The sequence below is a fragment of the Lepisosteus oculatus genome, chromosome 26 (assembly GCF_040954835.1).
Source record: "Lepisosteus oculatus isolate fLepOcu1 chromosome 26, fLepOcu1.hap2, whole genome shotgun sequence".
Taxonomy (NCBI): Eukaryota; Metazoa; Chordata; class Actinopteri; order Semionotiformes; family Lepisosteidae; genus Lepisosteus; species Lepisosteus oculatus.
In genome coordinates this window covers 1,709,461-1,728,048 of record NC_090721.1, presented here as the reverse complement: position 1 = coordinate 1,728,048, position 18,588 = coordinate 1,709,461, and the positions used below count along the sequence as shown (strand labels likewise).

The 18,588-nt window shown below is 42.1% G+C and overlaps 1 protein-coding gene across 3 annotated transcripts; it reads right to left on the bottom strand.

Moving 5' to 3' along the window:
- Positions 1-88: 88 nt before the first annotated feature.
- LOC107079953 (complement C2-like) lies at positions 89-17,606 on the bottom strand. 3 transcript variants are annotated; one of them, XM_015367772.2, is made up of 19 exons: positions 17,177-17,606; positions 16,432-16,603; positions 15,071-15,376; positions 14,315-14,500; positions 13,245-13,418; positions 12,136-12,210; positions 11,351-11,490; positions 11,070-11,229; positions 10,292-10,396; positions 9,794-9,874; positions 8,868-9,020; positions 7,580-7,716; positions 7,175-7,292; positions 6,272-6,407; positions 5,547-5,632; positions 5,325-5,458; positions 4,074-4,167; positions 3,519-3,568; positions 89-1,808 (listed from the first exon to the last, which is right to left on the bottom strand). In XM_015367772.2, the coding sequence occupies exons 2-19, from the start codon at positions 16,484-16,486 to the stop codon at positions 1,683-1,685; spliced, it is 2,316 nt and encodes a 771-aa protein (XP_015223258.2). In that variant the 5' UTR covers positions 16,487-16,603; positions 17,177-17,606; the 3' UTR covers positions 89-1,682. The 3 variants fall into 3 exon arrangements, with proteins under 3 accessions (XP_015223258.2, XP_015223257.2, XP_015223259.2); XM_015367771.2 differs by lacking the exon at positions 17,177-17,606 and adding an exon at positions 16,701-16,795; XM_015367773.2 differs by lacking the exon at positions 17,177-17,606 and having other exon boundaries at positions 11,100-11,229; positions 16,432-16,773.
- Positions 17,607-18,588: the final 982 nt, after the last annotated feature.

The window sequence follows — 18,588 nt, the reverse complement described above, 5'->3', positions numbered from 1 at the left end:
TAGCTGTACATATAGCTCACCATATTCCATGAAGTTTCTTGTGTGCCAAAATGAAAAATAAGATAATGACTCTTAAATCATACCAGAATCAGTTGTCTAGACACATTTTATTGAACAACTGTAACATTTTTAAATAATATTCTTTGCTCCTAGGATAAATCATTGAAACCAGCAAAGTTAGGCTATGAAATTTGGTAGGTCTTTCAAATCTCCTGTATATTTGTTTAACATTTCCTTGTTCTTTCTTTACAGAACCCTATAAGCTCTCATTTATACTTTGGTTACCACTACTACTTCACAGAATAAGCTTGGTAAAACTCCAGAATCACAAGACTAAGTTTTTTTAAATTGAAAAGTTACTGATTTACATAAAGAAAAGAGTTGTTGCTGTATAAACTTATCAGAAAAAATGTGTATGAACATAGAATGTCGGGGTTGAAGAACATAGTACAGATTAGCAACTATGCTTTATGTTTAGATTATTTGGAAAAATGTATTTTTGTTTCTTGTCAGGGTGGCGATTTGAAGTTTGGTCAGTGTCTCAAAGTAAAAAAAAAATTGGAAAAAAATCAGAATCCTGTTTTTTTAACCTGAGTAAAATGTTTTGCTGTGATATAAATCATTTCTTGCATTTCCTCAACTGGTTCACACTTGCTTGTGATTCCGAAGAAATCTTCAGGTTCTTGCTTGTAATGCTTGTAAGTGAAGGAAAAGCGAGCAATGGGACAAACCTATATACTTCATAAATGGCTGTAATTGAGCATCTGCCGCTGGGAGAAAAGTTTGCACACTTGGGTATCTAGGGTTAAGGGTTATGCCTGTGGGTTAAGTGCATGCCTTTGCACAGATGAGAAGCTCACTATCTTGCTGGAGCTGGAACTCTTCTCCAGAAGATAGTAGAAGGTTAAAAGCCATCCCTGCCCTAATGTTGCAAGGGAGTTAGCTGGGTTAAGTTTGTTTTAAGCAACACCCACAGAGCAGTCTGGTGGGCACTGAAAGTGAAGACCGGGAGCGGTGAATCCTGGCTCTGGAAGACCCCCGGTTTTGTTTCAACTGAGCTTAATCTCAAACTCGTTTATTACAATTTTCTGTTTGAGACCCTTTTTAAAAAAAAATGCTTTCAGGTCCTAGGAAGCTCTATTAGCCCTGTGCTAATTAGTGAGTTTCCATACTGCCCTCATGGGGCTGTGCTAGCTGAAATAGCTAACTGTACTTAATAATAAGTGAAAATAGAAGAAAACAAAATGACTCTTTCTCACCTGTCTGTGCATTATAACATGGTCTCCTACTAAGAGTGGTTTAGCTAGAAATAGGAAATAAAATTAATTAGCGAGTTGAGGAGAAACTGCATAAAGTTCTGTGTGCTAGTGTTCCTGGAAATAATGCATTTTAACAAGGGTCTTTTTCACAACCAAGGTCTGAGTGCAGAAAAAAGTCTCAACCAGCAAACAGATGGGTTATACGCCTCAATTAGTGCTGGTGATTAAGGGTCCATTTGGAACAAAAGAACTAGCTAGCAGGTATTCAGAACAAGGACTGAGAGCCACTGGCCTAAGATGCTCATTGAAAAAATCTAAGCTTATGTTGCACTTTTGTGGGTAAATCGTTCTTTTTAAATTTATTGTGGGGCTGCATGCCAGGAGCGGGGTTTCTGGCCGCTGCCTGAGACAAACACCACTTCGCTACTCATACTGCAGGTCTGCAACGTGCTCTCTGATGAAGGACATCAAGTGGGGAACGCTGGAGTAATAGCCCATAAAATTGCCTTCGCCGCATTTATCATTCCTGCCAAAACTGACAATGCCAACCTGGTAAAGAGAGAACAACCATGAAACAGGAGGAGGACACCGCTGTGTCCCGAGGAACAAAACCTCAGGACTGTCACCCTCGGTTAAATACATTCACCGCCCGCAGCGTTTAAAATCTGGAGTGATTGTTCTGGTTTCTTTGCCACTGTCATACAATCCGTTAAAGCACAGAGAAGAAACATGTTTCTCTAGGTTAAAAGATGATGTAGCTCTACACATACTTCTTTATCATAGTCTTATTACTCAACTGGAACTGTAAACAGAAAGCTTAACAGTCCTGTAGTGGAAAAATTGAGGCAGATGTAAAAGTGCACGCACTACAAAGTTTTCAGTCTTCCGTTCAGTCTCCTTACTAAATTCTGGAAATGTTCAAGCCTTTCACTGTATTTTTTTCTTCTGTTATTCAAGCAAAACATCATTAATGAGAACGGTAACAACACGCCGTGTTATACTGTAGAAATTGCAGAGATGAAACTGCAGTATCAGATAATGCTGAATTGCTTAGTTCTCTCCCTCTAATGCGACTGCATGTCTCCTGTTGCCTTTCAAAAATTTACCATCAAATTACCATCAAATTGCCCAATTTCTATTTAACAGTACTGGCAAACTTTGCATAGCTGGTTAATGATGGGGTTAAGGGAATAAATAGCCAAAGTCTGATAGACCATGTCGATATTTAAAACCGGACAATGCTGTGGAATAAATGAAAAGAGAATTTCAGTGAGATCGGTTAGTAGGATTATTAGAGCGTGAGAATGAGTGATGGAGGTGATTTTCACGGAAGAGAAAAATTAAACCTGTCAGGCATGCAGACAGCGAGGCTGAGGACTCGAACGTCTATATATAAGAAGGGTGGAGAAAGAGCTTCGGAGACCAAGTTAAATCAAATAATATAATGGAGGGAGGGGAAGCCATCGATATGGCTAGCTTAATGGGAAAAAAATACTAGCATCTCCGTTAGAAATGCAGCCTAATTTAAGTATTAGGTTCAGAAGGCCTGGGCCTTGTTTTGGTTAACAAAGAAATATAGCACTGGTTTCTCAGCAGGTAGCTGGGCGCTGTAGCCCTGGTACCTCGGCAGGTGGCAGAGTATTATCCTAAAGGGGCGATGCTATACTGCATTTAACCTGAGAAGAGGTTAGGGAAGCCAGGACCAAGACCAGCCAGGTAATGGACAAGGAGACGGCTTCGTTCTTTAAAGGGCTGCAAATTTAACATCTGGTCACTGAGCCTGGTGAAACTGCAAGCAAAGGAATTAGAGATTGAACAATGAGTTAACACTCAGGTGGAGTGAATTGGGTTGCTAAAGAATCTTCCCTGCTTGGTCAACTGTTGCCACACGATCCTAGTTTTATTGGCAGCTGAAATCTCTCCTTGGAGGGGAACTATACCGACACAACTCTCAGGGGAGAGTCACACGGTCATGTAGACAGGATACCATCTCCCAGAGCACCACACAGTACGTGCACAGGTTAGGGTGAAGCTGGGTGTCCAGTCCTGGAGAACGCAGACTCCAGGGAAGGCACAGTGACTTTAGGTATAGTTTCACCAGAGCTGCACAAACTACCCTGCCTTGCGCCCGTTGTTTGCTGGGATAGGCTCCGGCTTTGGTGTGACGCTGAATCAGTTAGTAAATGGATGGCCTGATAACGACGAGGACAGGATAAAAGTGATCAAGTCTATTTTACTTCAAATAAGCAATTAACCCACCTGTATCCACTGTTCCTTTCTGTTCATAACGAGTGGTCCCCCTGAGTCCCCTAACATGAACAGAAGAGCATCGTCAGTCATTTCAAAACCAGAAAGTCAACAAGGTATGGAAACTCGTTATTGAATTTAAAAACTTTTTAAAAAGGGCCTTGATTTCCAGTACCATTATTATTTATGGATTGGCATAAATTATTTTGAACTTCCCATATAGCATGAGGCAAAAATATAGCACAAATCTATTAATATGATAAAAACAAAGTAGTTCTTTAAACTTGATTAACAGTTGAATCATCATGGGGTTTTTTCATTAAGTGAACTATAAGAAATGAATGGGGTAATTTTTTTCAGCTCTCTTTGGAAGACAGCAGGAATATGGCAACATTAGTAAATAACAGAATCAGTCTGTTTGATGGGGATAATCATATCATCAGAATACATACACACAGTATTATGGATAACGGCTGATTGCAAAACAAATTGCACAGGAAGCATTTTCTAGATTTCTGCACCGCGTGTGGGTGCCCATCTGTCAGTAAGGTTTGGTGGCACACTCACCACGGCAAGAATCACTTTCTTCTCCCCTGGCACAGAACATGCGGTCAGTGAACACAATATTCGGCAACGAGATGCCCAGGCATTCCCTGCGGCGCTGAGGTAAAGAAGACAAGCTCATCGGGTGTCCTTTCACACTGCCTCCCAGTACATTTCCCATGCAGTGTGAGAGCCATTTTGTTATGAGGCACAACTGTGTGGAATACAGTCCCTTGGGACAGGCGAGGTAGAGAAGATTTATGTGGTGAATGGGATCTCAGCAGAACAGCCCAGTAGCTCTAGTGGCAGAGCTTCAGTCGGGCATGTACACTATGTGAGCTCATCTTCTAGTGATTGTAATGACGATGTCATTCTCCATTACACCCTGCTCACAGGATCACTGAGCACCACTCAGATTTCAGCTCCAAAATGCCCTTTAGTAAGAGAAGCTAACAAATTTGCCCACATGAGACATGTAAATGAGAATCAGATATATCATGTTTTAGGAGCCTAAAAAAGCAGAGGTCATTAAATGTCTTTCACAGAAGAATAAGTGTAGTTTAATTTAACCATCGCACCATTTCTAATCGCTTATTCCAATTTGGGGTCAAGGGAAGCCAGAGCCTATCCCAGCAAGGAACGGGCCCGGGTTCAAGATTGAACCACAGTCAATCTTGTAGCACTGCAAGGCAGAAATGCTAACCACTGTGGCGCCGTGTTGCCTGCTTATTGTAACCAAATGTTTTAATGTAAAATGTTTCAAAGCAAATCATTTGCAGTCTATACTTATTCACAGACACTGTATTAAAGCACAAGCAATTAGTTACTGGGCTTATAATTAGTAAAGGGGAGTGTTATGCATGTTAGTACAGAAGGTTCATGTTCTGCACTCTGTTTGGTAACTATGGTTACAATTGCTCTTTATAATTTTAGTTTACAGTTGCATATAATGCAATAATTGTTCGCTTTCAATCAACATTGAACAAAAATGTCATCCAGACATTTTATAAAGGCACATTACAATGACAATCGTATGCAATTTACAGCGGTTTGATTAGACAGCATCTTACACTGTCTTGCCAAAACTTTCCACCCCTGCATCAAAATGTTGCATCAAAATGAATGTGAGCTTCTCCCCCAGCCATAGAGAACAAGCATGCTAGGACATGGAGCAGGTAAACATTTATGCATCAGGGTAATGGAGATACCAAGTAGTCTTTTATGAAACCTAAGCATCATCTATCAGATATTTCCAATTTAACCGTAGCAATTTACCGCAATGCTGACGCGAGTATGTTGCAGTGAAACGCTTCCGATTCTTTTATTTTTATCATAGTATCCCCATCCTGCCACGTAGCCTGACAGAAGTCTCCCACTGTCATCGCCCCCTGCGTAGGTCAGCCTGGTCTCTGAAATGAACAAGAACAGCAGCTGCGTGACTGAGATTTCAGGAAAGACACAGCCCTTGTCCTGGGCTGCGGGTGTACAGCACAGTACCTTGGTAGCTGCAAGTCTGTGCCCAGTTCTCCATCGGCGAGGGGATCAGGTCTTGTACATCTTTGGTGCAAGGCAGGCACACCCGCCTGAGCCAAGACATTGGGAGGAGATCAGAAACTCAGTCTAATACTGCCATGCATTGTTTTGTGTTTAATTTAATGAAATATGAAGACAACACTGAGACCCTGGCTCAGCTCAAACAATGGAAGGCCGTGCTTTTGTTTTTCATTTAGTCAGCCTTTTCCTTTAAATGCACGTTATTTGCTGATGTTTGGGAGGGATACCAACGGCGTCTATCTCACCCAGCTGTACCTAATTGCCATCATAATAAAATAAGCTACAGTGTAAACACCAAACTCAAGCGCCTCCCAGCATTGCTCCTGCTCCCCATCACCTCACAGCTGCCCGTGGTCACTCTTTCTGTGGCCTGGAGGCTGCCTCTTAACCAAGAAGGACAGGCCATACCTGCCTCACCAAGTACTCCAAACACTCGCAACGCATTCAGCTCTTTGACGTTTTTGTCCACAGTGAAATATGTTTTGTATCTACTAAGGTCACAGCTTGCCTTTAACATGAGAAAACACAAAGTACACAAGCTAATGATGTCTCTCCCAGAAGGAATTTTAACTGACAAATTACTTCTTTATTTTTTGTTAGAAATGCAAAGGTTTTAATTTGTTTTTTTCAAATAACATGACTTAGTTTATAAAGACCCGTTCTGTTACCTCACTGTTTCTCGGTACTGGATGTCTTTCCTCAGCTTCAGCAAGGCAATGTCATAGTCGAAATACTTATTGTACTCTGGATGAACTATCACCTTCTCCACCATAACTTTCTCTCCTTCAATTCTTGTGTTGGATCCTAATGGGAAAACATTGAAAGTTTCTATAAAACACTGGAATGTTCCTGAGGGAATATCAAAAGGAAGTAAAAATATAAAAAGGGCTAGACGTGTTGATGTTGTTGGAAAGAATAAATTCACAGTGAATAATGTCTTAAGTCCAGACATGGAGTTAAAGTAAGCATGCAAACACAAATGCCTTGGTCAAAAAATACACAGTCCTACAGCAAATAAATCATTAAAATTGCACTGGGGTTTGAACATTAATACACAACTCCAATCCTCATGAGTGGTAGTCTGACATAACCCACAGTACTTAGAAGCAGGTTTTCTAGATTTGTTTCAATCAGAAGCATGTGAAATGTGACATTGTTCCAGTTAAGCTCAGAATGAGCTCCATTGCATCATTAACAGCTGAATGAAAATATCAACACACGGCAGCATTCTAGCAGTGGAGCTGTGTGCTACTGCTTTGAAGTTCTAAGCATTTTTATTAACATTTACGCTAGTTATCACTTTATTTTAAATTAAATAAGTTTAAGAACACATAGCAAAAATCATGGCAGAGACACACTGTACCAGTTTACTAGCAGTCGACTAGCTGAGATCAATCTATATTCTAAGCAAGTGAAAGTACATCCTTTAGAAATTGCTGTTGTCTCACTTAACGGCATGCATCGTACTTAAGATAAAAACATGTTTGCAAGGTTGGATTTGAGACTCAGGAACTGTGCTTGTCAAACTGTCCTTATTCCTCTGATTGTTAGGGAAAGAGAGTGGTGCTCACCTATTACTACATGGACTTCAGTGTCTTCTGTGGTATCACTGAAGCAGTGGGCTGCAGTTAAAATCCACCTTCGAGAAATGATGGAGCCGCCACAAGTCTCTTTATCTGTGTTTCTGGTCTGAGGTAGAAAGCAAAGGCAAAAGACATTGAAAGGGGCTGCAATCCAGAGTAACCCATGCAAGAGCATGAATGGACATTGCTGCTGTAGTTATGCCATATGTGTTGTATTTCAATCAAACCCTTGAGGATTGCTTGCACCTGTTAGGAGTGGTTGATCAATCACATCTGCCCTCCCTCTCTTACTGTTGGCATACTGTATGCATTACTTCTGTTCCTTAGGGGGAGCTTAGGTTTATGTCCCTGTGGCCACTTTGTAAAGCAAGCCTAAGTGGCAGACACACTCACCTTGCTGTTTCTGACGATGTTCACCTGCCAGGGCCAGTCTCCTTTGTTAGACTCCTTCCCTCTGAAGACGCGAAGTACCACACGCTGCGTCGGTCTGCTTTTCATCCGCACGCCGCATAGCGAGAACGCTTTGTCGTCTGCCCCAAAGAATAATATCTGTAATGGCCTTCCTCTGCAGCGCGCACCCTATACAGCTAACTGCATACCTCACAGCAGTGGTTCCCAGCAGTCCTGGTCCTGGTGACCTGCACACCTGCTGGGGTTTTTCTAGCTGAGCCCCCAGTTACATAAACAAACCTTCATTGACTTAATATCAATAATAAGATTAGTTTGAACTGTTCGTTCCCCACTCTTAAACATGTTGGAGCTTTAACTGTTGTATTTTATAAGTGAAATAAAATTGCAAACTTGTGACCAGAAACTAAATGCAAATATTACATTGAAGCAAAATCCTGGATCTAACAAAGGTGGGGTGGAGTGCAAACTAGCAGGTGTGTGGGTCACCAGGACCAGGATTGGGAACCACTGCTTCACTTTCAGGGTGATAAAAAGTTACAAAATTAAATTTCAAGAGACAAAACCCCCTTCCACTGCCGGATCTCCCTCCTCTGGCCTAAACGATCCCTTCTGTCATGGTCACTGGGTGTTGGTACCCTTACATCTCAGCCCCTGTCCTGATAGCAGCCCAGCGGAACGCTCCCCTCTCGATCAAGCAGGTTCAAGTCAAAGAATAATGGAATCATTCTCGCCCGTTCTCCCTCTACCCATTCTCTTAACACCAGTGTCTGCCTGTGTATGAGCGCAGACAGGTAAGGAAGATGTTCTTGAATTAAGAGGGCAACTTAATTAGCAGGTCGAGATAATGAAGCTGAAGAGATCTCCTCATGCCTCGAGTTAGGATACGACTGGAGCAGTGCAAATGTGTCAGTTCAATTAGGCGAAGCAAATCTAATTCATCCATCCATTTTCTAACCGCCTCTTCCAACGCAGTTGTGAGGGAGCTGGAGCCTGTCCCAGCAAGTAACGGGCACAAGGCAGGCTACTCCCTGGATGGGACGTCAGTCCTTCACAGGGCAGACAGACATAAACACACACACTCTCACATCTGAGCCAATTTTCCCAGAAGCCAAAACTAGTATATCTCTGGATGGCAGGAGGAAACCTAAGCAAACAAAGGGAGAACATACAAACTCCTAACAGATAGCACCCTAGGCCCAGAAGTGACCCCAGAGCCCCAGCACTGCAAGGCACTAATCTAATTAAGTGCCTTAATTAGGAGCTCACTTACCTTCCCAGTCAGGCACATCGTCAACCTCTTTCAGCGAGTCATAGCTTGGTAAGACGAATGTGTACTGGCGCCCACTTTCAGGCACATGTTTCTTGGGCACGATGCGTTCCAGTTGTTCTCTCTGCACAGCACCTAGGCCTACTGCAAAAACATCTGGAGACAAAGAGGAGCAAATCTATCTAAGAGCAAGTAACGCAAAATATGACCTAAATAAAAAAAACACTGTTAAGTCTGTTAAGACAGTAGAATCTCAGTGCAACTTCACTGCTTTAAAGCATCAATTGAACTCTCAATGTCTTTACTAGTACCTCAGATATAATAAAGTGATATTTTAAAAATAAGTATTCACCCACTTGTATGTACTCACAACATGCAGCTACAACAAAATAGGTCCCAGGAAAGATCCTGGATGAATTATCATAACAAAAAAAAAACAGTCTAGCTATGAAAATATATGATTGATTAGCAAACTAATCCATTACAAAGTATCTCATATAACTCAAGAGCTATCAACCAGTATTTACAGTAGTTAATATTCCAGAAGAATCGGATCACTCCACAGTGTTAGGAAAACAGAAAGAACAAATCGTAACTGGTCTGAATGAAACATGTCCACATTGCTGAGCCCTTTTCAGAAAAACCCATCACTATAGTGTGCCTGGGTAGCTTTCATAATATGTTGTTAAATTTATAAACACATCAACATAACAGGAAAGAAAAAAAAACTAAAACAAAACCAGAAATAAACAAAATGGAAAAGCAAAGCCTTTACTTTTTAAAAAAATAAACAAAACATATTCTTCAAATAAGTAGTTCAGGTGGGTAGCTGCGTCAGCATGCGTAGGCTGCAAAGGAACAAGTAATAGGTTTATTCCATGCTGAAAAGAGAAGAAAAAAAAAAGAAAAAAAATCTTCAAATAACCTACCAAAGTAAATGTCTGCATCATGGATGTGTTCTACTATCTCCTTTATTGAATTGGGTAGGGAGAAACCTCCAAATTTTCTCCCTGACAATACCAAGCATACAATAATACAAATAATTAGATGACTGTTTTTTTACCATTTTGAAAGATCTAGATCTAACATTTAAATAAAAAATAAAATAAATCCAAAATGTTTACTTATGAAAAGGTGCTCTAGATACAACAGGTCTGTCTGCATGAAAGTGTAACACTATAAATACAAATATAAGTTATGTTTTGTAGACTCCCTGTGTTTTTAAAATGCTCAAACTTTGCACTTTCATCATAATAAGATCAATTTCACCATAATGAACTTACGTTTTGCACGTTAAGAACAAGAATCACAAATTGCTTTACCATTCCTCTTCATGCCTTAATTACTAGGATTTCACTAGATTCTATTACCAGAATCAACTTTGACCTTGCCTTTCACAATGCTCTGTGTCAAAATGACATGCTCACCCATTACAAAGAGTGTCCACTTTGCTGCTTCCTTTTCAGCAAAAATCATCTTCTTTGCCTCTGCAAGACCTTCCTCCAGGTTCGCTTCTGTGTGCTGGGAAAAGTCTGCAGCACAAACCACAGACAACTGCAAGTCACTCCATGAGGCACTTGAGCCCCCCCAAGCTACCCCTCTGGCATGGCGATGGGATAGCACTGTCGTGTGGGCTCCGCCGGGCTCCGCTGGGCTCAGACTAATCGACTTAAACTCTCCTGAGGTCACTCCACGCTTGCATTGTGTGAAACCACAAATAGCTCTGATAAGTGCACAGTTCAGAAAGAGGGGTATGCTGTCCATCCCTTCATTTTCTAACTACCTTACCCGATTCAGGGTCGGGGGCTGCCGGGGCCAATACCGGCAGGCAATAAGCACAAGATGGGACACCAATCCATCCCGGGGCAGACACACACACTCACAAGAAGGCAACTGACCTACAAGTATGTTTTTGTACCATGGGAGGAAACCCATGGAAACACAGGGAGAACATGCAGACTCCACACAGACAGCACGCCATGTCTGGAATTGAACCCAGGGCCCCGGCACTGTGTGGCAGCAATGCTGAACACTGAGCCACCCTGATACCCCCCAGGTGTGCTCACCTCAGCCCCTGTATGCTCTTATCATAAGTTTGAACCGTTAGAAGAAAAAAATTAAATGGTGATGCCAAATTTAGGAAAAAGAAAAGTCAGACATTCCGCTGCTTCTAAAGCCAGGAGCTTTCGATGAGTCACTGCTTACCATCTGAGCTTGTAGAAAAATAGCTATCACCTTTACAATCTACAGTCTGGGCCAGAAGTCTGGGCTCGTCTTTATTGGGGTCCGCAGTGATGTTTATGGTCTTCACATGAGAGTAGTCAAAGAAAAGCACTTTGACTGACACTTTCGGGACCTTCCAAATCTAGGAGAGAGGAAGAACCCTTTATAACAAAAAAGGCTAAATTTGTCACACTGGCTAAATTTAAAAAAGAAAACAAACTAAAGGAAAACATCCAATAATCGCACGGCAGAGCCTCTCTAACCCGCTTGACGAAGCTGTCAATGAACTCCAGCCCCTTCTGGAAGTTGTAACAGCCAACACTCCCAGAGGAGTCCATCAGAAAGAAGATGTGCTGTCTTCTCTGGCTCTGAGGATTCAGGTCTGCTTCAGAGGCAGGGAGCACTGAGGTCGGGGAGACAAACTGAAATTAAGAAGCTGCAGAACAAAGGTCATATTTAATTGGATAGGTAAGTTTGGATATTGCTACCATACCAATGATAATGTGTTGGTCATTTTCACTCCTTCATTATAAGAACACAGGAAAAAAGGAGTGCCCTTTGAAAGGTTTGATGGGTTAATAAACCCAGAAATGTGCTGAGTAATTATTTGCAAAAGGTGTCACCCATGTATTTAATGAGTTCCACTCCAGAGGCCCTAAATCTGATCCTGTTGTACACAAGAACATGAGAATTTAAGAAAGGCTCCAAATGAAACACCCATTTCAGCTTCAATAACAGAGCTGGGCAGTTTGTTCTAGACCCCACAACTCTTTGTGTAAACAGAGTGCTTCCTGATGTAAGTCCACAGTGCATTCCCTCTTATTTCCTGCTGTTGCCTGTGGTACATAATCCACTGTTGGTAATGAAATAGCTCAGCGATTTGACCTATAGTAAGCATTAATGACACAGATATAAAAAAACTATTCTTACCAAATGCAGTGTATTTTCAGTTTTTTTATTTGTTCACAGTAGTACATGCACAGGATAATACAGTGTCTGACCTACTGCTTTCCTTCCTGTAGAAAGTATACAAGAGTATTGTACTTACTTGCCATTTCGATTTGAGATTTCACAATCATCATTTCACTGGCAAAGTCCTCTACATCATCAAAGGTGTATCTAGCTGTGGGCAAGTAAATGTATTAAAACCCAAAGCAGATAATAGAATCGACAGTTTCTGAGGTCAGATTCACAGTTCATGTTCAGGCCCATGTCTGTAGGCCATAATGATCACGTCTGATGTATTTACTGATTCCTAGTTGACAAATTATTGATTCACTAAACCCTTTCTAATATCAACCTCAATGTTAAACCAAAATAATAAATAGATTACAATTAATCTGAGGTTATAAAGTTTCAGCATATACCACTGTTAAGGAACAAGTAATAGGTTAATTCCATGCTGAAAAAAAGAAGAAAGAGAACACAACGTTTCGGCCGTGGAGCCTGAACCAACATACACCACTGTTGTCTATTATATGAATCTTTTTTAAATCTTGAAGACCTGAATCTTCCCATCAGACAACATTTGAAAGCTACTTCTTTTTTTATAGTGGAGAAAACTATCTTTCCTTCTTAAGAGTTTCTAATAAAGCTCTGTGTCCTTTTTCAACAAGTACAAAGCAGTACAGTGCAGTATTCTCTATAACCTGCAAACTAATGTACAGTATACAGCTCCTGGACTTTCTGTGTATAAATAAAAATTAAATCAATAAATGTCCTTTTTAATTTGATTTGCAACAGCTCCTATATTATAACATGAACCCCCTTTTATTCACAAAACCCCCACACTCCATATTAATCCTCAGCCTACCCTGAACTGCATTTGCATTAAACTTTCCAAGCACCTTTTGAGATGAACAAACACTCCCTTATAACACAGTCTGAAGATAAACAGACTCTTCACATTTATCAAACCGATGCAGACACAGGTACTGGCACCCTGTATGTTCAGCTACTTAATTTACCAAATAATCATAACTACCACTAACTAGGATGAATGAATGATCAATAAACTTAGAAGGAGTTTCACTGACAATCACTGTCTATACATATTAAAGGGTTTGTCCTTTATAAGAGGGTGTTCCACAGAAAAACAACAACTTTTTAATCTGCCCCTGAGCTCATAGCAGAGAAAGTCTAGGTGGAAATGCATACTTTCACACGTGGGCTCCTCTCCCGACCACACGCCCGTCTGCAGACACAGGCGCTCCGACGAGCCGCGCAGCACCAGGTTACTCTGGCAACTGTATTTCACCGTGAACCCATTGCCGAAGAAGTCGCCGTATCTTGCGCCCCCAAATGGGATGCCAGGGTTTGGGCAATAGTTTTCTGCAATAGAAATGTGTACCACTTACCAAGCGTGCCCTGACTAATTCACTCTCAGTCTGTCCTGTTCCTTCCCAACATTGTAAACGCAGGGGAGTTTACTGCAAGCAGGCTCATTGTGATTGGACATATCAGGCTCGGCAGAGGCCCTTGTGCATGGACAATTAACAGCATCAATCACACTAAACCCCTCATTACTGGAACATCCATCCCTCTGTCGTCTAGCCACTTTATCCATTCCTGGGTCTCGGGGGAGCTGGAGCCTATCCTGGCGAGCCACGGGCACAAGGCAGGATACACCCTGGATTGGACACCAGACATCACAGACACTCACACCAGGGCCAGTTTACCCAGACCCAGCATGTCTTTGGATTGTCACACAAAGAGGGAACAAGAAAACTCCACACCGACATCACCCCAGGTCCAGCGGCAAGCCTAACTGCTGCTCCACTGTCTCCCACTTAAATTACTGGAATACACACTGTAACTCAGAATTCCTATCGTATTCTTGCGCTTGTAGGAGAACCACTCATTGTAAAAACTACTTTACAATGAAACCATTTTACCTATCTGGAAACATAATAATATATAATACTATCGGCATGACTAATTATATCATAGCCTTCAGTGTCCGGAATGGTACCGCTCCCGAGTGTGATAAATGGGCGATGAGCGATGCGCATTTTAGGAAAACATGCCGTTAGTGTTGATTTAAAAGTTTTGTAGGCAAAGCGTGACCGCTGTGACAGCGGGTTTAAAAATCATCCCCGAAAAAACAGAGAGAGAATGAGAGGGCAAGAAGAAGCAGCGGGCGAGAGAGTACAGAGCAGGCCGCGGCGGTCGCTGGCGCCGAGCGAGGCAGAGCAGGAAGGGGAGGGGAGGAAGAGGACGGCCCGCACCTGCGCTGTCGCACACTGGCAGCCTGCCGCTCCACTGGCCGTTGGCCAGGCAGGTGCGCCGGGCGGACCCCAGCAGCAGGAAGCCCGAGTAGCAGGAGAAGCTGACGGTGTCGTTCCAGCCGTACTTCTGGAGTATGGGAATCATGGATCCGAAGGCGGGGGCCGAGGGGGGCACACATGTGACTGCTGCAGAGACACGGCGCAAGATCAGAGCCACAGGATTAGCTGATCTACCAAAGGGCCATCAAGATATTACATTTACTGCACCAAGCAGCACACTTCTAATCTTCATTTGGCCCCCTAATCTAGACAGCTCCATTGTTTATCCTCTGCAATCTTAGCATTTTCTTTGAAGCACAGTATCTCTGCTGGTTATCTAACGTCATTTAGCATTACTGATAACCATGAAATACCAAAGGATGATCGGCCTTTACAGTTCATCTGACATTTTAGAGTCCCTTTTACTTGAAGGACAGTTACCCGTTTGTTGACTTATTACAGTTTGGCTTAGGCGGTGTCCTAGAAACCTTAGAAGCACAGCAGGAACAGAAGAAATAATTTAGTGGGACCTCATTCATAGTTAATGTCTTGCACTCATGAATAACAGTCATGCATTTCGGTCTTGGTTTATGAAATCTGCGTGGTTATTGTACACAATTCTAAAAGTCTTATTTTAAAAAGTCAGTTTTCATTGGAATCTAGTTACCGTCACACCTAGTAGAAATGTAGTGGTTTTCGAGATCTGCGTCTACTTACGTCTGCAGGTAACCTTTTTGGCACTCTCTCCATAGGAGTTCCTCAGCAAGCTCCATCGCCCCCGAAAGCAAACCCTCCAGGCCACCGGATAGGCGTAGCTGCCCAGCGGACACTGATAGTGCATCACGCTCCCAGCAACACGCTGCTCCGGCCACCGGATGGTGCCCCCCTCAACCTCCTCCTTGTCGCTACAGACTGCGTCTGCCAGACGGTTGCGGACCCTCTGGTCAGCCTTCCCTTCTGCCGCTGCTGGACCACCTGAGTCAGCTGGAGAAACGGCACCCCTGGGAGTTTGCAAGGGTGAGCCTAACGAGACAAGAGCAGTCAGAATGAGCTTTGAGAAGCGGAACACCGACAGGACAGCTCCATGGGTCCCACTGGCTCGAGTTCTGCATTACACCATCATCTGGGTCACGAGACTTGACGTGACAGGGAAGATGGCGCAGGGTAGATAGGGAGAGGTTGAATTTGTGTCTGGCTTAGCAATCTCTAAAGATTGTGGGTATTGTCCAGTGGCATTCTGGACTTTGTTCTGATAGATTTAGTCCTAAATTGATATGGTGTATGCAGACAGTACGGTGGCACAGTGGTTAGCGGTACTATCAAATACAGGGCAGCCCATCCTTGCAAGCAAGAGTCCATCATAGGGCACACACAGACAAACACACTCACACCTGGGCCAATTTTCCTAGAAGCAAATTAACCTACCAGCCTGGGCTGTGGGAGGAAACCAGAATACCAAGAGGGAAACCCATGCAAACGGGAGGAGAACATGCAACCTCCACACAGATAGCAACCCAGGTCTGAAATTGCACCCTAGGCCCCAGAACTGTGAGGCAACAATGCTAACCACTGCACCACCCTGATAGCCAGAGCCTATCCTTGCAAGCAGCAGTCCATCATAGGACACACAAAGACACTCACACCTGGGCCAATCTACCAATTCAATCATTAATAATGATTACTGGATGAACTCATGATCTTACACAGTACTTGCTATACTTTAAAGCTAACATTGTTCAACACATAATCCCTTTTCCTGTATTTTGGATTTTACTAATCTTTATCCAGCAGCGCTGGTCGACACACAGTCCTCGTTGTGTTGTACTGTGCTGGCTGCTCAAGTAGCAGTAGTTGTATTTTGACATCTGACGTTTTTACAGCAAGCCGCTGTTATCACGGATATCTGATATCTGAAACAAGAGGCACTGCCCCTTACTAACCGTTGAGGCTCCTGTCTGTTGCTGTGATAAAACTAGTTAAAAAGTGACAAAGATAACAATCCTGAGGCAAAATACTGTATTACACAAAACATGCTTGACATACTGTAAACAGAATCATATTCCCCAAAGAATGCTTACCTTCCAGGAGTCTCAGGTGCACCAGGATCACAACTAAAAAAACAGCAAAATCCATCTGCTAACCTACAGAAGTTGCCTGTTATCCACCGATCACTTTCTGATCTGTTCAACACAGAGTGGAGGTTTCGCCAACACAAAGGTGTTCCAAAACGTGCTCTTGTCTCTCACGGGCCTAGACAAAAGTCAGAAAAACAAGAAGAATGAAATCCCAGCTTGTTCAAGGAAAAGAAAAATGAAATAGAACAAAAGGAAATTTAACAATACAGTACATAAAACACTGATCAATTGTGAAACAAGCTGGGTAAAGTCCAAAACAGTGGCGGTTTTCCCGGCACAGCCAGTCTGAGTTCATTGTAAACAACATGAGGTCAAAGACTCCCGACACAGAAGCAAGACTCTGCAGGCACATGTCCAATGACAGGGAACACTCTTCATCTCACTCTTTACAAGGTAAACAAACTGGCAGTTTAAGGGATTACAATATTTTTCAGCATTCCAAAGGTTAAAATGATTATTTTATTATTAAATATACAGTAATTAATGTATTTAATTCTTATTAATTAGGTAAAAAAGGCAGACAACATCATTGCAAAAACAAATGACTTGGCACGGGTGCAAGTATGTAGTGTACTGTGCACCGTGCCCAAACATACTCCGTCCTCCACACGATGTGCAGCCAAGCAGTGCTGAAAATGTACAGCAATACAAATACATTTTTATTCTGTGTCTCCTTGCTTTTACAAACCTTTTACAAAAACAAGTCTTTTGATACAAGCCTTCTTCAGGTGTGTTGTGTTTTCTTTCTTCTCTTTTCAGCATGAAATAGACCTATTGTTTCTTTGCAAACGGTATATGCTTTATATACTGTACAGTTATCTGATAGTTTAACCAGTGAAAAGCTTATTGTGAAAAGCCAAGTTCTCAGCATGTCTTATGCCTCCAGGACCTCCAGGCAGAGAACAGCTTGATCTTATGCTTGTTCTTTGTTCTTCCAATTGCATCGTAGGTTTCTTCTCACTTTCATTCTGATTTAGGGGAAGTCTCGTATTATCCAATATCAGCAAAGCCCTCCTTCCTCTCAGTGAATCACATTTGAACCATGCATGTACAGGGAGCCAGGGTAGGGTAGCTTGCTTACCCAAGTAAGGAAAAGATCAAGACCTACTTCAAGATAAGATCAAGGTTCTAAGCATGATTATTAGAATTAAAAAACATTTTTTCAAAAAAAATTACTTTAAATTCTTTGTCCCACAAACTACGTGTCAGGATTCATTCACAAGATTTTAGCTTTCATTTCTTCTGGTTATACATTAACGCTGCCCTCCATAAGTATTGGGACAGTGAAGTAAAAAAAGTTAAGATAAAAAAGAGACATACTTTAAAGTTATAGAATACCACTTTTTGTGTTCAATTCCACCATTTTAGGTGAGCTTACGTATTGGGGAAAAATTAACTTAAACGTAAATTAAAGTAGTATAAAACTCAATAACTGCATCAATCCCAAGACCCACTGACATCACCAAGCTCCTGGTTTGTTCTGGTGAAATGCTTTGCCAAGCCTTTTCTAGAGCTATTTTTAGTTCCTGGAGAGTTTCTGACTTCAGTCTCCTTTTTAACAAATGAAACACATTTTCAATTAGATTTAAATCAGAAGGTTGACTTCCCCCCCTTGATGAACTCCTTGGTTGTGCTGGCAGTCAGTTTTGCTGCTTGATGAAACCCCAGCCAATAAGTCTGGAGGCATTTTCTTGTAACACAGGCAGACAAGATGTTTCTGTGCACTTCTGAAGTCATTCTACTGACTCCAAACACAGACACCAAAGGGAAGAGCAAAAACTAAATCCAACACTACCCACTAATACTGTAGCTCTTTCACGTTAGTACTGTAGCAGGAAAACACCTGACCAACAAGAAACACCTGGCAGGGAATTGTCCCAATAGTTATCCTCACCTGAAATGTGGGGATTGAACACAAAAATGTTATTATTCTACACAGCACAAAATCTAAGTACAAAATTACTCCGAAACAGAAGTGATATTCTGTACTTTTGCTTCATATTCATCTTTTCATCTGAAACCACACACAAATATATAGGACTATGTAACACAGGGCTTTTAGCGTTCCTATTCGTACAGTACAGGACTTGTATTCGCATC